Genomic DNA, 26,772 nt, shown 5'->3' with positions numbered 1-26,772 from the left:
CCAATCCCTCGGTTGCCACAGAAGCAGTACAATAAAGAACCATCTGTGACAAGCCAAAGGGATTTACTGCTTATCTCTGGGAAAGAGTTTTGCACTCAGCAGAGTCCTGCAAGGGGCATGAAGAGGTGCCCACATGCATATAAACTTCACCACAGGGAAGAGGAGGAAAGGCCCCAAAGGTGCAGAGACCTCCTCCTGGGGCAGTTTCCAGCAGTAACTTGGGCATACCAAAATAGAGTTTTCTTCAGATGCCAAACCTATGGATAGTTCATCACAGCAGAACAACTTCAAAAAAGGTAATCAGAAGGAGGGACTAAAACAAACAAGCAAAAAATCCAAACAACCAAACAAGCCTCACCACAAAAAAAAAAAAAAACAACAACACCCCCGCTACACACAACAAAAAGGTCTCACAAAATATCTCTCTCCTTTCACTCTTCTTAAATCTCAAACAATTACACAGGGCTCTGGACCCCAATATCCTTCAGCACATCCACGATCCACAACACTGACTGTTCATAATGCCGCTTTATTTTTTTTCCTTTGTACAAAAACAAATATAAAATTTAAATCCAATAGAAAGTGTATACTAGCAATGACAAGTTTACATTACAATGAGACAGGACAATGCGATGTGTATTGAACACCACATTAGTTTTAAAACTCTCAGTGATACATGCACTATATAAAAACTGCTAGAACTTTTATTCTATTTCTACCAAGAATATCCAGGTACCAAGATACTCAAGAACCAAAAGTAATCTTGATAGGTGGTATCTACAAAATTAGACCTTTTCCACACACAAGAAGAAACCAAACATTAATAGAAACATTTATCATTCTTTGTTAAAATCCTCTCACAAAAAGCCATACATAAAATTCTTAGTAGATACAGAAAAAGCTCAGAAGCTGCTAGCATGGGTAACCATTCAGTAGTTTACAGAATCTTTTAGACATTTTGAAGAGAGACTGTAGTTTTCAATTTGTATTTTCCCCACAAAGCCAGAACTATGTCGACTCCTGTTTCAAAACCTAGTCAGTGGTTAAAACTAGTTCTTGAGTGAAGTCAAAGAGTAGTGTACAAAATATTTAACAGAACAGGGGTGTGCCTGTTTACTTCTTGAAGAAAGTCTTTTCCACATTCAAGGTTTGTTTATTTGTCCCATAAACAAGATTGTACCTGAGGGATGAAACAAAAACAAGGGTTTCCATCATCTGTAAATAGAGTTAAACTTTTCCATGAAAGCATTAAGTCCACAGAGCACAGCCAAGCCACCTTGCCAGTCTTGTCCAGCCTCCCTGAGGTCTGTGAGCCCAGGGAAGTGCATGTTTGGATAGGTGGCCAGCTCCTATTTCCAGAGACACACAGCCCTGTTGATGCTCTGTGGAGCCTGGGGATGGGGCCTGCTGCCAGCAGCCTGCTCTTCCCCCAGTGCTGGCAGCAGCACCTTGTTCCTCACTAAATGACATATTGATCCTGCAGGTCACTGCAAGGAGGGCAATTCTGCTCTGGGAGAGGCAGCCCACACTGCAAAGAAGCTGTGAGCATTAAATTGGAACACTCACTTATGTTCAGGGCAGGCTGGAGCAGCACCCTGGACCCCCAATCCCCTATTCTGCCTTGGCCCTCACTGACTGTCCGGAAAGCTGCGTCCTGTTCAGCAGTTCACTACCAGTAAAGAGCTGTTTCCTCTGACTCAGGGGAACTATGACTATTAAAGACTGTTCTTTTATACCCACAAACCTGCCATGCTTGTTTCTGTTACCTTGACAACCAAAAAAGTATTTTTTCCCTGCTCCAAGTTGTATTCCCAATAAAATAATATAAAATTAAGGGCAAAAAAAAAAACCTCCTGCAAGTGCATTTTTATAATAGTTATTAGGTAGCTCCAGATTCTTTTGTCACTATTACATAGCTGATACTCAACTTCTAAGCCAAAAAGTATTTACAGATGCTGCTTACCTGTAGGATTGTGCCGGATGAAAAATACAAATGGTCTGTCTACTATGAACCAAGGAGGGGACGACCTGGCTATTAAAATTGCAGCTTGCAAAAAAACAAAAAAAAGTTTGGAGTGAGACAAATCAAGCACCATAATGCAGTTTATACTATATCAAAGTAAAGTTTCCTTGTAGATATATATAATGTGTATGTAGATATATCTATAGGCTTGAACAGGTGTAGACAAATGCCTAAAACCTACTAACTTGGACATTTAAAGCCACACAGGTCACATGATATTCTTACAGGAAGCATTTAAAAGACATAAGACCCACAGAGAACTGAAAGTCTTAGGTTGTCACCCAAAGGCTGTAGTAGCTTACTTCTTTTTGTAACTTGGATAGTCAGAATGTGCCATAAGTGGTCTGATATAAAGCCTAAGCTATGGGAAGACACTTCTCTAGGTAAGCCTGTCAATATTTCTTACAGTGATCAACACTGGCAATTTGAGATTTGACTGAGAAATCACATAAAACCCATCAACCGATCTGAGTCTGAGATCACTGCACACTGCTGCAGTGATCTCCAAGTGGGCTATCTTTGCCTAGTGCCAAAGCCTTCTAATGGAGTTTTCCCAAGTCTGACAGCTATCAGTACAACTGCTTACTTGTTGCTGCAGAAGCTTTGGTTCCATCTTCACTGACTTCAATTTTTGTCTTTTGCAGAACGTTGGATACATGAAGACCTTCTGTTCCTGAAAGACCCAAGGAGAACAGCACCTTCAGTAAAACTCACTGAGAGAGTCCTGAAGTACTGTGTAGCTAAGCAGCTCTGTCAGCATGGCTCAGAATACTAAAAGCTGCTACAATCCTGCTGGAATCCCAAAGCTGCAGTGCAGAACAATACCTTTGAATACAGTCACTAAGTGAGATTATTCTCCATTTTTGTAATTACTGTCTTACTCCTTGTTCCTCCCCATGTCCTAAGTTTGCTTAGTTTAAGTTAGAAGTGCCCACATGCATTTTTAGTTTTAATTTTAAAAAACGTGAACATTTTTTGCTATCTGAATTTAAGTTACACTCCCATGCGTCTCAATGTGAGGGGGAAAAAGCACTTAGCAACATACCTTGCTTTCAATAAAACACAGGTGTTTGTTTTCAAATTAAGCCAGCACAAGGTAAGCTTTTTTGTTAAGACAGTGCTATAGAAGCTAATCAGGATTTTAATAAAAGCAGAGAAGAGAAATAAGATATTTTACAGCCATGAGTTCAAAAGTGTTTACACCCCATTTTCAGATACTAATATTTACAGCTCTGAGTTGGTTCAGTTCCTTAAAGTGTGAATGTTTTCCATACATGCTTTCTTACAGCTCAAGTCACTAAACACATACTTCAGGGAAGGTTACATACTGCAGTTGCAGTATTTACTACAGACTAAGATATGGTATGTCCTGCCAAAGATTTCAGACAATGCTTGAGACCCTCAGTTGCAATATCAAATCTTAAAAAGCTGACCAGCATGATTTACTGCTGTAATGTAAGATGAGGGAGGAAAAAAGCCACTGCAATGTTGAACAGAAGCAAGCAGTCATGCCTGGCTGGCTACAACATAAAACCAGCTCCAATGTCATGGCAACATTTAGCCAAGAGAAAGCAGACAACTGCTCTGGTAAAGCAGCACTTAATTCAGAGCTAGGAACTATGAAGGACCACCGTGAATTAAAACAAAAAAAACCAAACCTTACTTGTTATTTTTGCAAAGTTTGCCTTTGACTGGTCAAACATATCTGTAATACCAAGTGCTTGCAGAGGTTCCTTTAAGTCTGTTTCTGCTTCTGCTGTAAATCTGGTTGGAACAAAAAAAAAGAATGCATCAGTATTATGCAGCAAAGTCACCTGAAGTATTCCTTCTCCTGTATCAGATGAGATACATATAAATAACCCCCCAAACACTCCCTGAAGAAGGAATGGATTGTATAAGTACTTACTTTGGTAAAATAACCTGCACTCTTTTTGCTACCATGGTTGTCATCCAGCTTCCTATTGTTTTTGTGCTGATGTGGGGGATGATAGCAGAGAGCGGCGTTGTGCTTTCGGTGGGCAGTGCAATCAACATGCTGATCATTTCCCCGTGGTATGGCAGCTCAATGATGTTGTACCACAGCTCATTTGGGGTACTTGTAGTGCCTAAAGTAATAGAAACAAGTAAACCCAAACAAACTAGTGAGTCATAGCCATTACAGCCTTAAATCTCTACCTTAGCAAACCTACTGCTAGAAGAGCCTGTCAGGAAAGCTTTGCCCACATCTCAAAACCAACTCTAAAAGTCCCACAGTTCCTGATGGACCTTCAAAAGGCATGGGCTCTGTATGGATGCTAGTATGAGAGAAAACACAGGATGACACCACGGAGTAGATACCTATTTAGCATACATACTGTTTCCCAGACCAGCCCAAAGCAGCAAGCCAGCTATGCTAGAAGTGACCAGGTCTGTGAATTATCTGGATTTCTGCTCCAGATCTCAGCTGTACCAGAACTAGCTGTGAACTGAGAAAAACAAAGCAAGGAATAGCAGCAGACTATCTTTCCAAACTGAAGAGGTTTTGCAGACAAGCTTCTTGCTCCAAGAGTTATTGCAAGACCTCCTAGTTCCTGTCTGAAGTAGTCTGTTGCATTTGCTTAATTTTCTTGCTTAATAAGGATCTGATTAGGAAGCAATCTGAAGTCTCTCAAGATAGTGGAAAGCAGCCACTTTGAGGCAGTGTGAGAGGCCAATTAGATGAGATGGAGGGAGATAACACATCCAAGTTACAGCAAGACTGTCTTTGAGCAGCCCCCTCCTCCTCCAAGCTGCCTTTGCTTACTGTGGGATTTCTGGCGTGTGGCTGGGAAGCAAATGCTTTTTATAGCAGTTTCAAGTTAAAATTTGTCAGTTTGACTACAGACAGTATTTCAGGCAAGGTTTTAGGATAGTAACAAGATCTTATTGTCTTTCCCCCTTCCTCATCTAAATCTGTACTTGACAGTCCAAGCTGAAAATCAACAGCTTCATTACAAATTTAATCTTGTTGCCAGCACCATGAAAGCTGCTCTAAACTCATATTGCTACAAATCTGGCAGTATTGCACCTCTGTTTTGCAAGAATCATGTCAAAACTGGCAGTTTCACTATTCCTTTTATTATGGCAGTGGTTCTCAGGCTGGATCCTACACATCTAACACTAGTTGCAGAAGTCAGCTCCAGGACAGTCACACAAGGCAAACTGCCCAACAGGTAAGTGCTGCTCTCCTGATTTGCCATGTGCTGCTATCATTACTGAGGCAAACTGAACAGGAGGGGAGCTCAGCTTCAGTCAGTTGATGGGACTGAAGATACTCAAGATATTTTAACTTTTAAAGATCCCATTCCAAGCATGGATAAAATAGAAGCCCTGTGTTAGGATATCCAGAGATAAAATACCTCATTTGGGTCCTCAGGAAATTAGTAACTCAGCAATATTTCTTTTTTCCTTTTTAGCCTTAATAGTTTCTCTACATTAAATACAGGCCAACATAATGGATACTATAACCAGCATCAGAGGTCAAAAGCCTTCAAGGTAATAGTCTTGCTAAACCCCACCTTAAGTTATGAACTCATTTGAAACTCCAAAATTAGTATATACTGCAGTATATAGTCACATTTTCAGCAGTTAAAGTATTACAACACGTCTGCTCTAATATACAGGATTGGGACAGAGTCACAGCTGTTTACTTAACATAAAGTCTACTAATATTGGTTGAGCACTACTGACAGTACAAGTAGGCATTTAAAAGCACAGTATCTTGCTTTTAGATTTGTAGCAAACTGTATTCTCAGGACTACTTCTCAGAGTGTATTTAGCACACATGGAAGTAAGTTCCAGGCAGCACTTCTTAGAAGGATGCAACACAAGTTTTTAATCAGAGCATCCATCTTACTTTGACCACTAAAATCCCCATAAGGCTGTAAACTGGAGCTCTGAAGTACATTGTCAGTCACATCAAGCTGCTGGTGTCAGCTCTGAGACTCTCTGATGGAAGTCTGGCAGAACCTGCTCAACTTCTTTTCACTTGTGACTCAATCTGAAGAGCAGTTTCACACCTCGGGAGATACAGCCAACATTCTAACCCAGCTCCTCTGGCTCCCATAGGACTGGAGACCGTGCAAGTCCCATTTCTCTATCTGCAGTAAAATATAAACGGAAACTCCAATCTTTCCCTCATACACAGCTCACCACCAGGTAAACCTCTACCATTCTGCCATTCTGCTTTCCTTTATTCTCAGCCCTTATAAACACGTACTTTTCTTTCTTACAGCGAAGCTTAACCAACATGCAAATTTTGCAATTTGGATACTTCAGACTTTCCCTTTTGAAGGCAAAGGATAAGGCAGTACTTGATAGAGCATCCAACCTTAAGGCAACTGTTAAGTACCTTGTCCATGCCTCAGCAGCAGGAGACACTCCTATAACACCATCCATCTATATCAGCTACAAGAAGCAACACCATTAAACACCACATACACAGCAAGCTCCTGGAAAGAGCAAACTCTACACCCTTTGTTGGTGGTAGTGGGAGTCTGAGCTTACCACAGCGAAAGATGGACAGCTGGGACAGCATAGGAACTTGGTAGGTCTTCCCATCAGCTCCATAAAACGGGCGTTTCTTGGTATTTTCAGGTCGAAATCGTGATTTCCATAAGCCCTTGAAATACACAGCATTCACTAACACCAGTCTGGTCAAAGTGCCTTCAATATCATCTGGAGCTACAACCTGATCAATCATACCTAGAAGAAATAAAGGAATTCTTGAGTATTTGCTGTTGTAACACTGGCCAACTGTTTTTAAAGAACCTGACACACATTACTTTAAAGCCCTTGACCCGAGAGTGTGCCAGCTCCTCATGCAACAATATATTTTAAATTCAGTCAATGGTATTCTTTGTCAAAAAGTAAACTTCTGGAATAAACATATCTTGCTAACTGACAGCCTGATGTTTTAACAGCTAACAAGGCTCTACCCTTTCCAGCAGCAAGCAGATCTAACTACATGGAATAGTTTCAGCTGAAACACCTCCCCATTCACACACTGCTTGCAACATTGCTATGCAAAACTGGTGATGTGGTCGAGAAAGAATTTAACAGCCTCATTTGACAAATACCACATTCAACATCGTTAACACACTCCTCACATCCAGGAGAGACTTGTTTTAGCTCCAGAAGGTACCAAACACATAATTGCCCTGGACTGGGAACACACTGCAAAACGTGATCTCTGGCTTTAGTGTATGTAAGCTTTACAACTGGTTCAAGAGGCTTGAAGCATGAGGAGTTCTGCCAAGGCAGCCACCAAATGTGAGTTCTAAGAACAGGGTCATGTCTTAGGACAGTTTAGAGCAGTCAGAGCAAAAGCTGAACTGCCCTTCAGCTTCCTGTGAGTCTGATTTACTGAGTAAAACATCTGAGTTGCCTGAAAGCCTCTACGTTTGAGAGAAAGCATGGACCCAAGATAATTGTACTTGGATTTCTCACATGAATGCAAAGAAGAGTAAAAGCTGATCTGATCCCATGGATGGATGGGATGGACACACACCCCAAACACATCCCTCCAGGCTACCACACAGGCACATCTGCTGGGGCAACAAGATTGCTGGTTCCTAACCCATCAGTTCTAAAGCATCACACTAATGCCAGCCAAAAGACAGTTCTGAGCTGCAGAACAGAGCTTTCTCTACCTCCCTGCATCTTTCTCCAATATTTCCATCTAAATTGGTGGTCTCAGACACCACCCTGCCTTGGACAAAGGCACTCCCCAGTACTCACCCCTTGTTTCATTTTTCACCCATTGGTTGATGGAATCACATGCTGCATTTGGGTCCTCGAAGTCCACACTCTTGACACTGCACTGAAACACCTCTTTGTTCCTTGTAACAAAAGGCACTTCCATTTTAAAGCCATTCTTTGCAAACACTGCATTAGCAATTGTTACAATGTCTTTATTCTTTTTTGAGACTATCAGCCTGTTTATCTTCTTTAAGGCTTTACCCACTCCTAGTTGGAAAAAACAGCAAGTTTAATTTAGAATAGCATGATAAACCAACAGTTAATCTATATGCAACCATTAATGACATGAAAAAGCCAGACATTAAGTGTTGGACTAGAAAAGGAAGACCAAAGCAAGCATTCTGAAGGCACTTCCAAAATACTCATTTCTGATGCCTCATCTGCATAACACTACTGATTCCCAGCAAAAACATGAATCTCCACTATGATGCCTGCTGCACCCCCAGCTGTCTGCTCAGTGTTACAAACAGTGCTTGGGATTACACTGAGGTTCAAATATTACTGTAGAGCTACAAATCATGCTCTTCCACAGAACAAACTGTTCCAAAAATACTTCATATCATATAAGCCAGGTCAATTGTCAGTTCTGTGACAATGACAAAGCAAGTCAAAGGGTGAGCCTACTCACTCAGAGTTCTGCAGGATTTGCATAACAAATGATCTTGAGTCTCAGAATGTAAAGCAAAAATTGTTTTCTTTACTTCCTTTCCATTTGCTGGAGAATAAAGGAAGCTGTCAAGAGTTGTATAATAAACTTCCAAGTTGAGTCTTAGTTTCCTTAAAGACTAAGTCCTGGCTTAAATCAGCTACAAGCAAGAATTAATCTCTTAACACATGAGCTTGCCTCTAAAAAAGGAAAAGGGAAAATAGTAGGTTCCAGTGCTTAGTTAAGATCCATAGGACCTGAAAGCAGATTGTACCAAGTGCTTGCTAGCTCCTTCACTGCATGTGAGGGAAAGCATATGGCAGCACAGAAGAACTGCAATGTTCACCAGAACCAGCTCTCCTGTGCTACGCCTCACCAATGAGTGCCTGTCTACATAGGGAAGGCTCTGCCAGGCAGGCAACTTCATGTTCAACCACTGCATCAAACAGCATCCTTGGGCGGCTGTTATTAAAGGGTTCCCTCTGCTTCCCAATACAATTTAGGCAGAAACATTTCCTGACTACTTTCTTATATAGACAAAGAAGAGATATGACAGGAATAAATTAGTTCAGAGTTATTCTCTTAGCTGCATGTAAGAAAAAACCTCAGATGGCTTTGCTGTTTCATGTGTCATGAATGCTTTAAAAGCACCACTGGTATGAATTCACTCTCCAATACTAGGGGCAAATTCTTTTGGAGAACATACCATAACAGAGGTTCTCAAACTGTATTCTGTGGACCACTGGTGGCCCACGGAGCACTTGCTGGTGGTCCGGGGAGAGCTGGCTGGTCTCATGATGCTGGCTCTCCTCTTTGCTTCCAGCTGCTAAATTGCATTAAAAGACAGCTAAAGACAAATTAAAAACTTTCCAACTAAAACCTTTCCAAAGAAGCAGTTGCTACAGTTGCCAAAGGACTTTAAGGTAGTCATGAACAAGAGCAGGGGAAACCTGAGCAAGGACAGAGGTAGCACCATAACAAGCCTCTAACCAGGCAGTGGCTACCTTCTAAGGTGTTTGAGAACCTCTGTCTCTCAGTTAGGATTAGGAAGTCTGAAGGCCAAACAAAACCAGTTGATATAATACTTCAACATTTTTTGCAAGTGCTTAGCTTTTAAGCATTCAAATACTCCTAGAGCTGATCATCCCATGAAGAGATTTCAATCGACATCATTTAGATGTTAAGGTGTCAAATAATTTTATTGTACTTCAAATCCAGGACCAAAACAGCAAAGCAAATGAAGACAGGACAACATGTTATATGACAACATGTTATATGACAATACTGCTCAAGATTTAAATGTGCACTTACCTCCTGGAGGGTTTTCTATTCTTGGAAGTAAGGCAGAATGCTGGCACTAAGATGTTAAGTCTTGCTGGCAAACACTCACAAAAATAGCATGCAAATTAAAGCAGTAAGAATCTTCAGCCTACTCCCTCTGGAGGGGCAGACATTGGCAGAGGAATATGAACACAGATGCATGCAGTGTCAGGCACAGGCAAGCAGAAATGGCTGTTTCAAGAAGAGGGCACTACAAGAACTACACATACAGGGGTTCTGACAGCAGAAACAGGTGAACAAAACCGCAGAGCAACATGAAAGTACCGATTGTATGGTTAGTTTGCACTGCTTTCAGTGAGGTGCCAAGAGATATCCTCTTGCCCTGTTATCTAAGGAGTGGCACATTAAAAGTCGTTCAGCACAGCCTGGAATGGAGTACTGCCACCTTCCTGCTCAGAGCTAGCACTGGACCACCATCCACCCTGTTCTGGAATACCAATTTGGCAAGGACAAAGGCAGGTCTAGCCAGGGCCCTGAAGGCAGTAACCAAGCTACTTATAAGCCAGTTTGGGTATATGTACATGCCCATGCTCAAATTGCCAATTAACTTCAAGCATGTCCATTCTGTGCTTTTGTAAACAGAGTTAATTGGTGCATGATGCAATCTACCACACTTTGAAAGCCATCTCACACATCATGAAGAGTCTGAAAAACACACCCAAAACCACCTTAGGATCACTGACCATTTACACTGTATCTCATCATAGTTGTCAGCTGCTTCTTTGTCTTGCCATCAGCTCCCAGCTGCAACACCCCCAGGACAGATGCAATCCCGTGAGGAGAAACAACAACATTGTCCTGAGGCTTAGCTTTCACTATTTGATTGAAGACCTGGATTCCAACATCGGAGCTAAGCTCCTCCAGAGGATAAAAACTGAACTGGGAACATACAGACATTAAAGTCCCAAGAACAAAGAGGAGTGAAAAGTGCCAGTTCATGATTCCTGGTTGGAGATACCTGTAAGAAAACAAGAGGGGGAAGTTAAGTCAGCTTTCACAAGTATAGCATTTTAAACATAAATTCTTATAACTTACCACTACCAGGATTTTAGGTGTAGGTAAGAAAACAAGAGGGGGAAGTTAAGTCAGTTTTCACAAATACAGCATTTTAAACATACATTCTTACTCACCTGAAGAGCAGGCAAGTCACACACCATTGACAGAGCTCTGGCAATGGGACTCACACAACTCACTGTTTTACTTACCACTACCAGGATTTTAGGTCTAGAGGTTTCCAGATGCACTGATAATCATGATATAGCTACATATCAGTGAATATATGAAGGACAAAAGCCACCAAGTTAGGAGACTACATCCCACAACACCCTAGCTCAGACAGTTTTGTGTTTCAGGTAAATGAGCCTTGGCATTCTATTTAGACTGCCCTTTATGGTAAATGAGTGCTGAAAAGTGTGGTATGGTCCTCACCCACTAGTATGTGATGCACAGTACACCTCATAGATCATTTTCTGCAGTGAACAGAAGCAGATCTACATATGCAAACGGACCTTCTGGTGTGGGAATTTACACCTGCCTAGAACAATAAGAGTTAGCTGCATAATTGGCATTCTCAGTAACAGGAACATAGAATAAAATTTTAGATTTTAAAATGCAAACACTGAACTTTGATTTCAACCTGTACTCTTTCATTAAAGAAAATAGAGCACCTAATGAATACAGAATGAAGTTAATATTCAAAATGGGTGTATCTTCATCTGCAGGTCGCACACCTGACAGAACTCACTATTATTATCCATGAGCTCCAAAGAACTGAAGCACAAGCAGCAACAACATTTTGTTCAGGACCTATCAGCAACTGATTTTAGACAGCCAAGCCCAAATGTCAAACACTGAGCACTGTAACTACTGTGCTGTATTTCCTCCTCATGAAATTGCATTCAACCCTTTTTGTTAGGGCTAAGAGATACTTAGAGTAACATGCAATAATCTCCAATTTCCTTAAATTATGTTCCCTGTTCACAACATTTTTAAGACATTTCATTTATGCAGTTCACAGCCCTGACATCCATTTCCAGGCCAGCCAGGAGCCAGTTCCCTCACTGACTTCAGAAGAAAGGCTGCAGAAGGTGAAGCGTTATTGGCATAACAAATGCAAAACCAGGTCTCTGCTGCCCTGGAGCCCCCTGTGCAGCAAGCTGCACACTTGCTCTTGTAGGTGCAGCACCCCAGGGCGCTGGGGCCCAGCAGAGGCACAGCCTTGTCATTCCCAGCCTCCTCCCACACACCCCAAGGAGCTGTGCCATCGCCAGCCTACCTACGCTGCGACTTCAAACCATGCTGGAGCACTTGACTACCAGAAAACCAGCTGGTGTTTGTACAGATTTGTTTAATCATCTTTTAATAGCATGTACTTTAACTGTGCTGAAACACTTGAAAGCGACAAATACAGCATTTCCACTTTCTTCTACACCATTTGAGGGGACGAAGTTGGCTTTGTCGCAGTTTGTCGTTGCAGAATAAACCAAATGCTGAAAATGCAATAATGCAGGAGTTTAGACGTCCTTCTCCCCCAAACCCAACTTTAGCATACTTCTGACCAGAAGAACGTGCTGATTTAAGCTATGCAAGAAAAAGTGAAAAGGCTGTCCTACAAAGTGGGATAACAGCCCACCCAATAATTAAGTCCTCTCCACAAACCTACTAATCCCCCAAGCAGTTCTGAAGTCACTTAAGCACAATTCCTTCCAAAGGAGCTTAGTATCAGCCATCCACTGCAACTACTCGAGCTTAGCCCAAAATTTAGACTGGACTGGGCTAGCTGCAGCTGAGACCAGCAGAACAAAACCCAAGAAGAAGGGATTGGGTTTGCAGCCCCCTGAGGCAGGTTACATGAGTCACTCCCACATTTGTCTTGCACCCCTCATCATCAGCTACAGCAAGAAAATGTCATGGGGGAGAGCCAACAGCTTGACAGCAAAAGTAAACTTGCACTTTTCAAAATAAATTACAATTGTTAAGGAACATTCTTCTGTGTTCTTTTGATACTAACACAAACCACCTGAAACCTCTAGTTTTGCTCTTAAGGGCAAGGATTCCTTCTCTCACAGGCATCAGCAGCACACTGATGGCGCTGCTGCCTTGCAGGAGGCACTCCAAGAAAAGCCACTTCTAGGGCTAGCTTTTGGGGTTTTCTTTGGTGGTTTGGTGGCCAACTCTTCTGCCAAGCCTGGAAACCCAAGGGGTAGTTTAAATAAATTCTTAATCCCAATATTAAGCAGACTCATAACTCTACCTAGTATCTTGGCAAAAAGAAACTTCCAAGTCTTACTGGATGCACTTTGAAGCGAGGAACAGTGCATGTTGGTGCAAGACAGCCTGTCCCACATAGTGATGGACAGGGACAGTACCAGATCACAATCACAGAGCACAGTTTGAGCTGCAATCTGAAAACCAGGCTTTTGACTAAGGGAGCTCCACCTGACAGCAAACCACAGGAAATTGGGCTATTTTGAGGGCAATCTACCCTTGATACATTATATGGCAAGAAGCATACTATGAGGGCAGAGACAGGAGTGACACTTTGAAATCAAATAAAACAATTTTCATTGTCATTTAGGTACTTCATCTGCACAAGCCTAACTGAAGGCAGACACGACACTTCTTGCCTTTCCCAGAATATATTGCAAGTCTCCAAGTTTTCTACTTCACTGGTGACAGTCCCTGACAAACTCAGGGTGACAGCCTTGTATTCTCCACATAACATGTGGAGCCTTGTCAAAAAAACCCAACTCTGCTCCCAAGGCCACTGATGCAGAATTTTGGTTTTTTTCTGTTTCAATCAATTACCTTCCGCATCTGGTTTCCCCAGAATTCTCCATATTTGCCTAACCTCTCCCTCCTCACACACCATTAAGATGGGCTGGTCTCTGTTTTGGAGCACAACCTCTAGCAAATAGCTATTCAGTAAGTGAAAAGAATGTGTGCAGTGCTCAGAGCATGAAAAAAGAGTAAAACCATTTTTGATCACAAGTTATGGAGCAGTCACTTCTTGGCCTGGCCCTGCTCTGGCCACTGTGTACCTTAACCAGGTAACTGGGGAGACAATTGGATCTTTGAGAAGTGGCATCCCTGCAACTGAAGTTTCCATTGTGGATTTCAGTAAAATCAACTTCTATGCAGTCCAGTATCAAGAAGTGCATTTGCATATCCTGCAAGAAACAGCTTAAGCACAGTGCTGGGAGAAGAAATCCAAAAGGATGTATGATGTGTAGGATGGAAAACAGCTGACCTGCTATACAGAATATCAACAAGCTTTCAACAAGCTTTCATAACACTGAAGCAAAAAAACTCAGTGATAGTTAAATCTGAATCTAATGCTTCAGAAAACCAAACAAAAATACAGGCTAGGCATTTCTTTGCCTATGACCTTTATATTTTTTACAAAGTTAAACTGAGAAGGAGGAAAGTGTATAGGCGAATTCATTTACATAAATGTGGGCTTTTGAAAGATTCTGGATCAAAAAAAAAGTCCCTCTGTAGGGTAGGCTGCCCACTTCTTAGACTGAGCACTTACAGGAAGGGCAACATCCACAATTTAAGCTTCTCAACACGCAATGGAAATACTGTCACTAACCCAAAGAAACATAGCCAGTGTTAGCATACATTGCAATTTGTTATGCAAATCCAGTTCTTAACCCTATGCTAGAGTTTCTGAGCAAAACAGATCAGTGTCACATCCCTCTATATGAGAGATGCCATCTCCACAGCAAGCACACCAAGAACTCAACTCCCCCTGCCTCACAGAGCAGCACCACCCCAAGTCCTGTACATCACACTGAGGTACCAGCTATAACTAACTGCATTTTTAGACAACTGCTCCAGTCAGGCACAGAGCTCTGGGGAAGGCAGAGGAGGAAAACAGCAGCATGTCCTCTGTGCACTGATGGTTCTGTGCTGTTTCATGATGGAAAGTCTTCAGGCTCCCAAGCTTGGGATGAGCTCAGCTTCGTGCTGGTGTTGCAAACACTGACTCTCAGATGTACTGGGCAGGATACTCTACTCTCACTAGTCTCAACTATTCAGATCACCACCAAAGTACCCAGTTTAAATTTTTTTAATGAAATTATTATGGAAGTAGTTATATCAACAAAGAGGATGGGATGCTTTCAGCCTGCATTTACAGAATGCTGTTACAAAAGCAAAGTTATATCAATACAGGCTGTTTAATCTGTGTCTAGAAAAGCATTTGGTGGAGGAGGGAAAAGTTACATCTTCAGCCCCAGGCACAAAATACTGCTAAACAATGAAGATCCTCCTACAGCAGAAAACAAGCTTAGGAAGGACTTCATTTTCAGAGAGCCAAACCAATCTGCTGCAATCTTCCCAAGAGGAAGAACAAAAATTAGTTTGGTTCAAGATCAGAGGCAAAAACATGATCTGAAAAAATGCCAATATTTAATATCTAAGTTGGAGAAAAGGCCTGTCCCAGAGAGGCTGAAGTACACTTTGCAGTGGATTGAGGATGAAATAATCAACTGTACATAGATTTTTAGATATCTGTAATGACTGCACTATGAGACACCTCCAAGTGTTTATTTTGAAGCCTGACTTCAATAGCAATAATATATAATCCAAAAGGCTCATTCTTGCAGTTGCAAGATTGATTCTGTAATTTCTTTAAAGATACATCAAGCACAAGGAAGTTTAGACACCAGACTGCACCTCTGTGAACAGCTGCAATGAAACAGCAGCAAGCACAGCTAAAGGCACAAACTGAAGAGCAGTCCCACAGCACTGCTGGTCTCACTGTATTAAGCCCAAAAACCTCAGATCCCCTGAGCCCACGTGGCAGGCACTGGGCAGCCTCTGTGACCACAGAAAGCCAGCCTGGAACAAACATTCAGGGACCTCTCCAAGTCTGAGATGCTGATGTTTCCATGCCACTGTCATCTGGGCTACTAATTTGAAAGTCTTATTTCAATTGACATATGAGCTGAAAGCAGCTTCACTTCAGGCATTTAACCAACTCTTCAGCAGGACTGAATAAACACTCAACCAAACTTGTTAACAGTCATTAAAGGAGCTGGCTGAACACACAGCAATTGTTTCTCCCAGGCAAGGAGACCACTCCGGTTGCAGTGGGAAGGTCACATGCTGGGTCTTGTTTTTCAGCTGATGCCCACAGCAGCAGGTAAAACACTCCAGCCTCTTGTTCCCTGTGCTTCCCTGCATCTCACAGGTGTTCCTGACTCCCCTTCTGCCTAAGCCTCTTACAAACCAGAGCCTCAGCTTCAATATCCTCTCCTCATCCTGAACCTGAGTGCAGCCTGCTGAAGTTCTGGCTTCTTCCACATGACAGATCTGGGAAATGTTTCACCCTCATTCCCCATTTTCTGGTCCATCCTGAATGTTGGCTCTTCCTTTTCATCTAGCAACTCCTTCTATTATTACTCAATACCTGGAAGGTTTAGTATAAGCAGAGCATTTCCAATAAAGGATGACTGCTAGGTTTTAAACAGCTCAGTACTCACACTGCTCTGAAGAGGAGTAAGTTACTGTCAACAAGATATAAACATAAGTTGTACACAGAGATAAGCTGAAAGTGATGGGTTTTTTAAAGAAATAATTTTATATTTTAAGACATTGGTCTGACTTCAGGCACAGCAGCCAGCACTGCACATGAATGCAAAAAGCATGGTATTGGTTCTGAAGATTTCCTCCCAACCTTTATCCTTTCTCTGCTATTCCTATTTCTCTCAGGTTTTTAGTGCATTCTGGAAAGCCTGTTCAGCTGTGTCCAACCAGCCTCCCCTGCCAAGCGGGAATTTCCCTGCAGAGCACCAGCTTGTAAAACCAGCTGGTCCCACACAGGAACCATCTCTTTGTCCAAGCCCTGCTCCCACATGAGCAGAAGCTGGAGTTCAGTGCTTCTTCATGAAGAGTCCTGACCACCACTGTTTGCTGGGGGTTTCTGTTAAGCATGAAGTGCAGAGATACCAGTTCCATTTCAAACTGTGTGTAGCCTCATGACCAGGGTCTCCAGTTCACAAGCCAGACTAATTTTTCTCACCAGTATCCATCTATCTTGTACAGCACTTGCTGGTGGTTCATGGTAGTCAATTACAAAGATCAATTTCACATATGCAAAGCTGACCAGAGTTTTTTTACTTCACCACTGAGTTGTGACTGTACAACAACTACAGAGGCACTATTCAGTTTCAAGAACATAGATATGCTTTTATGTATCATTTGCTTTTACTTCCATCCCTCATTTATACATTACTTAAAAAGCCAAATTAGCTCTGCTTCAGTTGACAGGACAGGGGGCTTATAGAGACTTTTTACAGTACTGCACAATTCTATCAACATTCTCAAATTCTATGTGTTATGTTCTCTTGTTACTGTAGGCTCAACTAGAATTGCTAAAGTTTCTAGGTATTATTTATTCCTGTATTTAAAGTAGTTTCCACAGAATTCTCCAGTATCAAGTCTTACAGTATCAGAAAGATTAAAGAGAATTATGTTTTTAATTTACTGGTGTCCCTTTATTAAAGAAGTGGTTTGGTTGATCTTAAGTTCTTTATGCAATGTGGGTATTTTAACATAATGAAGAAACAAGCATGGCATAGTCAGCTCATCGAGACCAATGCTGCAGAACCAGTTTTCCCAAAAGAGGGAGCAGAGGAGTGTTCCACAGCACGGTGGGGAGGCTGTACCCTCTTCTCTGGGCTCACCCCAGTAGAGGGAATGGGGTTCAACAATCACAGGCTTTGCCTAAACCCAAGCCCCACTTTTAGTTTTTTAGTGCAAGAAAGGCCTCATGGAACCACAGTTGCCACATTTATTATACATGAACAATGCTCACTATGCAACCACAGGCTCGTCAGGAGCCAAAGGCAAGCCTGCAGCACTGCAAGCTCCCATTAATGAGGTACAGGGTATTAATTCTCTGGCAATGGGCTGTGTAAGTACAGATTTATGACGGAAATAGTCCACAAGGTGCTGGACTAACAATGGCTGGTGTCTTATCAGGTACCTCACACCACCTTCACCCTAAGTCCCACCTCTGCTTTAGGATTTCACCATCTTTTCTTCCTTAAAAAATATTAAAGGGAAGCCCAGTGCCCTTATTAATTTTCACTTGGGGCAGGTATCTTGGTGTCACCTGTAAGCAAGACTCTCACACCACTACATCCCTGCAGAGCAAACAAATCTGCTTCTCCTTTCCTCAAGTAAATTTTCACCTGCTGGCCAGTGACACATGCCCTCCCTGCCTCTTGCACCGGCCAGGCTGGGAGCATAGGAACAGCCTTGTGGAGATGGCTCCATGGCCACCTGGGAACTGTGCTTGGAGAAGAATAAGTGCCAAGACCTTACATCCTTCTTCAAAAGGGTTAAGACACACCAATTTCTCTAATACTTGGGCTCAAAGAACTGTCAAGCAAAGGAAAAAAAAAACCTGTGTAAGAAATAAAGAAAACTAAAGGTATAGAATTGAGCCCTCAAGCCAATAGTATTTCAGAGCTTTGAAAAGGCATGTGAGGTGCTGCAGAGTAGAAGAGAGATGACTGTTGGCCTTCAGATTCTACAGCTTTTAGGTTTAGGTTACTCTACAAAAGAGGTACTTACATTTCCTACTAAACAGTGCTACAAAGCCCCATTCCCATCACTCCACACTCTATGGTTCAGTCAGAGTTTACAGCAAAACTGAAAATTAGCCTTTCTCTGCAGCCATACTACTGTTCATTATTTACATTTTTATTACTCCTGGGAAGCTAAAAGAGGTGGCAGGATCTATCAGCCATACAACACCTAACTAAAGCCAGCTGGGTTTAGGATGCCCCACTGGCAACAGAAGATTAAAAGAGTCTCCCAAGAGAACTTGAAGAAATCTCACTTTAAAAATGCAAGTACTATTAAATTACTTGCATTATTTTAAGTTTTTACTTATCCCTCCTCCTTCAAGAGGAAAGACTATGGCAGTAACAGTGTTGGCAGTTACTCTAAAGGTACATACAGTCATTTCACTATAAAAATGGATTGGAACTCCAGTATTCCCTGTTCATAACAATGAAATTCAAAAAAACTTGCACTTACACAAGCTCATTGACAGGCAAAACCTGATACTTTAAGCATTTATACATAGGGAATGCTACCAAATGAGAAATTACTTGGAGATATCAGGAATGCTGTTCTAACCATTTACTGCACTTGTGGCTGGAGATCTGCAGAGTAATGGGTGACTAGCCTTTTATTTATTTATTAATCACACTGTACAACATTAGCAATCAACCACTTCCTATTTGCAAGCTAATTTAGAAACCTTATCTGAAAAGCTAGATAACAAACATAACCCTTAAAGTGTAATGTTGCCAAGTTATTAACATTTAAGATGAAAAATGTATATTGATTTTCTGTATCCAGGACAGCATCGCTGAAACGGACCTAATCTCACAGGAACAAGAGATACTAGTTTTTAGTGGCCTCTTCTCAGCCATTCCAGCCCTAGCTTGAAGGTTCCCCAAAAAGGTTAAGGACATTCACATTTCTCTTTACAGCACACACATTTAGTTATATTCATCTTTTGCCCCCAGAAAGCTGCAGAAGCAGAACTAGCCAGCCACAGGAGCATCAGAAGTCCCAGATGCTGCAAGGATGCAGGAATGAAGCCTTGTGCTGGGAACCTCATCCATATGCTCAGGTAGACACCTCCTCAGTCATCTGCAACATGACTTACATCAACCAATTAATAAGAGAGTTACCAGCTATTTAAAGACCTGCATTTAAGAAAACACTCTTTTTGTTAAACTGACCTCACTTCTGACTGATCCCACTGGCTTTACTAAAGGTTTCTGGGAAGACAAGACTTAAATTTCCATAGTAAAAAAAGGGACAACTGAGTATGAACTATGCACAAGAATTCTCCAAGAGCAGGTCGTGACCTGGTATATTAAACTGTCTGATTCAGTTCAGCCTGAGAGTTTGTAGGCTGAGTTGTGAGCTGTGTTGGCTGAGCCTCCAGGAGTCCATCACTATTTCTGTAAGGCAGATGACGAACCTCTGCAGAGGAAGTAGGCAATTAGCTGGGAAAGCAACCTCTTCAACCCAGCTGCCAGAGCAGCTGGAGCCTCAGCTTGTTTAATGCTGAGGAAGCCACATGAACGACTCCTTCTGCAAGAGGAGGGTGCATAGCAGGATGGAGACACAGAGGTAACAGACAATGCACCAACTTCTACATGGCATTTCTTGGATTGCTTAGGGATGTAAAGTTACAGGATAACAGAATGGAAAAATTAGTCATGTTCAGTTCTCCTATTGGTTTTGTACCTGTAACCTGACAGAGCCAATGGGAAACTGTCCCTCTCCTAGTCAAACAAAAAACCTCAAACCTTGTTCAGCTGTGGGCAAGCAGAAGCTTACAGCTCACACCAGATGACAGAACCATCTGAAGAAGTGAGAAATGCCACTAAATACCTCAACGTGTCCTTCTGCAAGAACAGAGGCTTAAAGAGAGAGCTGTTCAATAATACAGAAAGCATTTAAGTAAAAAACCAGGTTTGGTCAAAGCAACATAACTGATGTACATAAATTCATATCCCCTGTATACATCAGCCAAACTAAAGGAGGTAGAATGTACCAGCATTTGTCACTAGTGCTTCTGGAGTCTCCAGGGGGACTTACTCCTGTAGAAATATGAGTTACCAAAAGACTGTAAGCTAACAAACCAACCTACCTGCACGCCAAGGCCACCACATCTACACAGCCTTGAACAGGCTTCTTCAGTTCAGCACTCACAGGCCATCAGTCTTGGTCCCTTCCACAACTGCTTTCATGGTCCCATAACACTGAAGAGAATTTCAGGCTGCTGTTTCCAAGGGATGCCAAGAGAAGACTGCCTGAAGCTCACACTTTGCACCACAGGGCTGAGCATGGTCAGCAAAACTGACATTTTCTCCATGGGGAGATAATTCCACAAGATGAATATGCTTTCATACTTAAACTGCTTTGTGGCATAATTACTGGAGTCCAGCATAAGGTACCTTCTGATTTCAGCATGAAAATAAGGGAAAAAAACATCTTTCTGGCCATTACAGGTGAACACCAGACCACAGAAAAGACACAGCAGCTGCCAAAATGCATGTTTTTCCACAGACACTGCCCAAGGAGAGGTGCTAATGGATTTAGAAAGCATTTCAGTTAGCATTTGAGTGTATTTCAAGGCCATGATAAACAGCTCAAGAACCTATGACTTATACTAGCACTGCCACTAAAATTGCCCCATACTTTTCCATTCCCTGATTACTGGCTCTCACTTCAGCAGGGACCTCAGCTCTCCTTACAGAAATCACGTATGAACTAGAGTCTGTCCCTAAAGAGACAGGAACAAGCTGAACACAGGACAGCTTTTTTTCCCCCCAAAGCATGCCAGCCTAAACGTTTGTGCAGCTCCAGCTGTAGAACGTTACCACCTCTTATTGCTTTCCTCCCACCACTGTAACCATCACAGAGGAGACACCTGAACACATACACAATTGCACATATTCAGCTTTCTAGTTTTTACACAAAGAAGCTATCTACTTGAATAATAATAAAAATGAACTTCTTATATTTTCATAGATCCCTAAACTTACACTGAATCTTTACATTTACACTAAATCTTTAAATTCATACATAGGTGATTTACTATTCCATGCTACCACTACCAAAAAGAGGCAATTCCTTATATCACTACACTTATTCAAAAGATGTTTATGGCTAACAGAGGTGCACTGAATTACATGGTTCTGACAGGCCAGCACTTTGCTGTAAAACTTGATTCATTAGCCATGTCACAGGTGACTGGGAAGATGCTCAGAGGCACGTAAAGATGACTGTATCTAGCAACACTTTGCAGATTAGTGATGATTATCCATCTTTTCCCTGTCTTCTCATGTATAAAACCTTGGACCCTAGAGAATCGCAGAATTCAGTTAACAAACCAAGTTGACTGGAAATGTTTGGATGATTAGAATTCATTTCCCCATAATTAGTATTACAAAAGCATGCTCTTTCATGCACGCTTGTGATTAAGCAATTCAAGCAGCCCAGACAACCCTAACCCCAGCTTCCAAGAAAACCCTTCCACCGAGGCTCAGCTTTTTCAAGAATGAGCACAGTAGTTCCTATCAAGAATCAAAAGCCACCACCAGCTGCATGAGCCAGGTAGATGCTGTGCTCACCACCACAAATCTCTACCCAGAGCTCCCTCTGAATGATCCCTTGCTGTGGATACATGCAATTCACATGCATCTCCATTTTAATTCCTGTCAGTAAGGTGAGGTGGTTATTTTTCAGTATTTATACAGACACATTTGCTTCAATCTATTCTAAAAATACCTGGTGCAACTTACTGGGCTCCCTGCTTGACATTTTTCTGCCTAGCAGATGCTGGTAAGAAACTCTGGGTTGGGAACACATTTCTGCCTGTGTGATTTAGACACTCAGGCTAAAAGTCTCCACATGCCACCACAACATGCTATTCTCCTGGTTGTCAATGACAACACCAAACAGAAGCTTCAACACTTCTGTATACACCTTGAGACAAAATCCACTGTGGGTTTCTGTTTTCTTTTTTGTTCTGACATGAGTTTCTATTGCCTCCCACATGAGATGCATGGAGCTATATATAGATATAAATGTATGTGTGACTATAGTGATGGCCATATCACCAATCAGAGCAAAGAGGAGTTCTTCCACCATCCTCATACCTGGGGAAGGCATAAAACTGCAGTGCCCAGAGAAGCTGCCTTTCAGCACCTCAAGAGCACTTGACACAATTTGCTTATAGGCTGCCTGACATACAACTTGTCTGTAATTGCAAAAAGCTGTGGACTAGCATTCATCACTCAAAGTTTGCTCCTGTGCCAAACAGCTGCTATTCTCATGAGTCTAATCACACCCCACAAAATGCTACATCTCCAACCTAGTACATCTTACATGCAGTTGAATTAATCTATTTTATAATTCTGCCTTGTTATTTGCATTGGTCTTCCCCTCACACACCAAAGGCTCATCTGAGCACTCAGCAGGCATGAAGCTGCTTTTCACTTTCCTCAAGGATGTCTGCAGTTTCTTCGAAGCTACACAGCAGCACAGCTGCTTACACCTACGTACATTTTGTGAATAGTCCCTACAAAATCGGGTTTCTAATGAATTCCTGTGGCAAGCTGGGGACAAGACATTACTAAATGCTCACACCAGAGAAAGTGAAGGAACAAGAGGTCATTTTTCAGTGCAATGAAAAAAAAAATCATTCTACCAGGTTTCTCTTTCAGGAAGTTGCCCAAGAATGCGATTACAACCACAAAAGCCAGACCACGTTCAGAATCGTATGCAGGCATGAGAAAGGGGGAGAGAAATAAATCAAAGGCCCCTAATCCATAAACAGACATTCCCTAGTTTTATGGGAAATTTGACATTTTAACACCTATTTGTTACTACAATGGTTTCTCCAAAGGTATTTCTCTGTTAAGATCCTCCAACATCGCACAGTACTGAGCCAAAACATCAAGCACCATTTCCACCAAGAGACAAAGGACTCTGTCTTTTTCCAAATCTCCCCAGAACAGCGATACACGAAGCAGCTCCCATATCACCCCAAAGTGAGCCGAGGTCAGAGTTTTGGTTAACCAGCTCTCCGCTTCAGCGCACATCGTGATGCCACCAGCACCGTCTAAATCCTGTTACAGTATCAGGATATCACCCTTTCCTCCCCAAAGGGCGATGGCCCTAAATGTTTCTCCCCCGTTACTGTGTCACTCGAAATGCCAAGAAAATTTCAGTTACTAAGTGAATTATGATTTATTACTTTCATTTAGCACAACGCCAGCAAGCGTTTCCCACAGAAGACAAGGAACACGGCTGAAAGGGAGCAACTTCCAGTTTCCAGGCTCTCCCAGGGCAGCGGGCGCTCCAAGAGCCGCCTCTCCCGCACCCGGGAGCCAAGCGGCTCCCGCGCCGCGCTGGCGGAGCCGCTACCGCGGGCTGCCAGCTTTCACCCCGCTCCTTCGGGGGAAAACCCTCCCTGCTTTCACAAAGCCAGCACGCCGGAGAAACTCGGCGCGCCACCAGCCCGCTGCCGGCACAGCGCCCACGCACCCGGCGCTGGGAAACTTGTGCGAGCAGGTACCAGGAGCGACCCCCGCGGCCTCCGGGCGGCCAAACTTTGGGTGCCCCGCTCCCCTCCCGCCCGCCGGGCGCCCCTCCGGAGCAGCCCCGCTCACCTCTCCCGCCGCTCTCCGCCGCNNNNCCCGCCCGCCCCTCGCCGAGCGCCGCGGGCCCGCCCAGGGCAGCGGGGCGGGGGGCGAGCCCGGGGGCCGGAGTCCCGGACCCGCATGGCCCCGGGGAGCCTCCTCAGCGCCGCTGGCTCAGCCGGGTCGGGGAGAAGGGGAAGCCGAGGCAGGGTGGAGGTGCCCTCGGCTCGGCAGGACGCCCCGGAGCTGGTGAGGGGACACAGAGCACCGAGGGCAGCTCCGTGCTGCGGGGCTGCGGGATTTTGGCCAAGGGACTCCCCGTGTGCTCCCCAGTGCTCCCACGGGATGAGCTCAGCCTAGGACCTCCATCCCTTGTGTGGCCCTGGCGTTTTATCTGCACAAACGACGGGAGGGATGGCAGGGAGCGAAGTTGTTGCTGTTTCGGTATAGCAGCACAGGCACAGAGCAGCGTGGCAGGACAGAAGCGCAAACCTGGGAAAACACATGTTACCCGTAACACTGACTGACAGCCCTGGGCTTCGTGACTGACAAAGCACAAGAAGGAATTTCCACTCTTTGTACAAAACAGTAGTGCTGACAACTTCAGGAAAACTGGCAGTGTGTTGGTGCGGCAGTGGACAGCACTGCCTTGTTAAGTCATCGTTTCTGCTCCCGGTTTCCAAAAAATTTTCATGCATGGCACAGTTCAGCTTTGAAGAAACAGGATGAGTATGCAATAAACCACATTTCTTCCCTCAGGAGTTTGGACTTCTCTGGATAAAAAATCAAAACAGCCCATCTCCTGGCACGAGCCGGAGCAGCAGTGGTGGCAGCGGCTGCTGGTCTTTACGGTGGAGAGCCTTGTGTCCTTCAAGGTGGCTCTCCCAGTGCAGGGAGAGTGGGCAAAACAGAAATGATGGAAGCATGGAGGAGAGAGGTGGCACAGCAAGGCAGTGCTCAGAGGCAAGGAGCTCAGCCTCAGCCAGGGCATGGAGAATTAGGCCAAGATAAAGTGCTGATGCTAGAAGGCTGGGCTGTCCAGGAATGGTTTCTTCATGGGCAGGGCCAGCTGAGGTGGACATTTGTTAGGCTATTTACTAACCAGCTCGATTTTTAAATGTTAATTAAAATTTAGCTTCTTTTCCCAAAATGTTTCATACACAGATACATTTCTGAATTGAAAATAGAGATTAATTAAGAAACCAAGAAACCCACAAAAATACCCAACAGCCACCTTTTGCATGATTTTTCATATTAGCAGAGACAACCCTTGGGTATCCATTTTCCCTCAGGCATGAAGGCAGAAAGCTGCATAGACCATGTCAGATCTCTTGCCCAACCACTCAGCATCATGCAAACCACATGGGAAAACACCACGGAATGATTTTAGGAGCATTTTGGTACAATCAGGCATCTGGAAGGTAGCTGAAGAGCTAGACCCTGACTAGCTAGCTGAACTCAGAACTTGGAGCAGGAATCCTGGTTCTAGTCTGACAGCCTGAAGACCTAAGCCAAGAGCCAAGCCCCCAAACACCCTCAGCTTGGATCCGAAGCCATCCTCTGCACGTGCAGACTTTGTAGTCTGTCTTCAGTAGAAATGGGACAGGGAAAAGGAAGTTGTGTTCCAAGCACATGAAAATGACATGAAATTGTCCAAGTTTTGATTCCAGCCGGTTTGGACAGCACAGTTCCAGCCCGGTGTAGCTGGAGCTGAAGAGTAAAAGCCAGAAGTGCAGTTCCTCCCCTTAGCTGTTGCCACATCGCCCACAGCTCATTCAGCTCCTGGCTCTGGGCATCACCTCCCACCCAGGCAAGACACTGTTCCTTCTCCTTAGCAAGTGGCTTAGGTGATCAAATTTGTGCCCACTAAACAGTTAACAAGTCAGGCTTTTTGGAAAGAGTGAGGCACCACACCTACTAGAACTAATTTGTGGAAATCAGGCAAAAATAGCTGAAGTCAAGAGGAGTTTGAGGTGAAGCTGCAGGAGATTTGCCCACCCAACCAAACAGCTGCCAAAAGGAGAGCACTGCCATCCCCTCCTTTTCCCTCCACCCTGCTCAGAGTCTCAGAGCCCCACCAGCTCTGCTGCCTGCCCAGTCCTTGTGTGAGGCATCTCATCCTAGAAGGGAAAAAAACCAACAATGAGCTTTTTTCCCCTTGAATTTATTATCTGATTCCTTTAGGTGGGACACATTTGGTTGCTACTAGAATTAATTTCATAGATAAGCACCTATGCACAGAGATGAAAGATGTGTACATGAAAGCAAAATTCACTGACAAGTTGTATGTGCTGTGAGGCTACACTTAAAAGCAGAGAGGCTCTTAGATGGTATCTCACCTTAGAAAGGGCAGATTTCAAACCGTACACCACATTGCTAATGAGGATACAGGAAATCTCATCCATTTTTTCCACTTGATGCAAAACATCTCTTCCCACAAAGGGACATGTTGATTTTTCCCTGTATGATTTAGTCTGAAAGAGGAAACTGACAGGCAGAAAGTCACAGTGAAATAGAAAAACTGGCTCCAACACAAACAAGCCTAAGCTTGACAAAATAGGCTGTAGTTTTAACAAGCAGGTTAGGAGAAGACCAAGGCGGAGGCCCTTAAAGAAATTTACTGCCTTTTGAGGCCAAAAATTTGAAAGCAACATTTCTCAAGCAGTGCAGATAGGAAATCCTACATAAAAGGTGAAAAAAGGAGAAACTTCCCAGTTCTCATCCATGTTTTATAAAGCTAAAGAAAAAAAAAATATGGTAAAAGTGATAAGCCTAAAGAATTTATTGTTTCA

At 43.2% G+C, this 26,772-nt stretch overlaps 1 protein-coding gene across 3 annotated transcripts; it reads right to left on the bottom strand.

The window, feature by feature from the left end:
* Positions 1 to 509: 509 nt before the first annotated feature.
* Positions 510 to 24,041, bottom strand: SERPINE2 (serpin family E member 2). 3 transcript variants are annotated; one of them, XM_039722392.1, is made up of 10 exons: positions 24,011 to 24,041; positions 10,472 to 10,746; positions 9,154 to 9,273; positions 7,781 to 8,008; positions 6,548 to 6,745; positions 3,930 to 4,128; positions 3,687 to 3,787; positions 2,610 to 2,696; positions 1,964 to 2,047; positions 510 to 1,180 (listed from the first exon to the last, which is right to left on the bottom strand). In XM_039722392.1, the coding sequence occupies exons 2-10, from the start codon at positions 10,725 to 10,727 to the stop codon at positions 1,143 to 1,145; spliced, it is 1,311 nt and encodes a 436-aa protein (XP_039578326.1). In that variant the 5' UTR covers positions 10,728 to 10,746; positions 24,011 to 24,041; the 3' UTR covers positions 510 to 1,142. The 3 variants fall into 3 exon arrangements, with proteins under 3 accessions (XP_039578326.1, XP_039578327.1, XP_039578328.1); XM_039722393.1 differs by having other exon boundaries at positions 9,154 to 9,270; XM_039722394.1 differs by lacking the exon at positions 9,154 to 9,273 and having other exon boundaries at positions 515 to 1,180.
* Positions 24,042 to 26,772: the final 2,731 nt, after the last annotated feature.

Source organism: Passer montanus, unplaced genomic scaffold (assembly GCF_014805655.1).
Source record: "Passer montanus isolate IOZ18808 unplaced genomic scaffold, ASM1480565v1 scaffold48, whole genome shotgun sequence".
NCBI classification, from domain to species: domain Eukaryota; kingdom Metazoa; phylum Chordata; class Aves; order Passeriformes; family Passeridae; genus Passer; species Passer montanus.
This window is presented reverse-complemented; position numbering and strand designations above follow the sequence as displayed.

Coding starts and splice junctions, on each gene's coding strand:
- SERPINE2 (XM_039722392.1), bottom strand. CDS start 10,727: ATGAACTGGCACTTTTCACTCCTCTTTGTTCTTGGGACTTTAATGTCT. Junction 8,009..9,153: donor GTTTGAGAACCTCTGTTATG/GTATGTTCTCCA, acceptor TTTTCCAACTAG/GAGTGGGTAAAGCCTTAAAG. Junction 2,048..2,609: donor CAAAGCTTCTGCAGCAACAA/GTAAGCAGTTGT, acceptor TTTTTTTGCAAG/CTGCAATTTTAATAGCCAGG.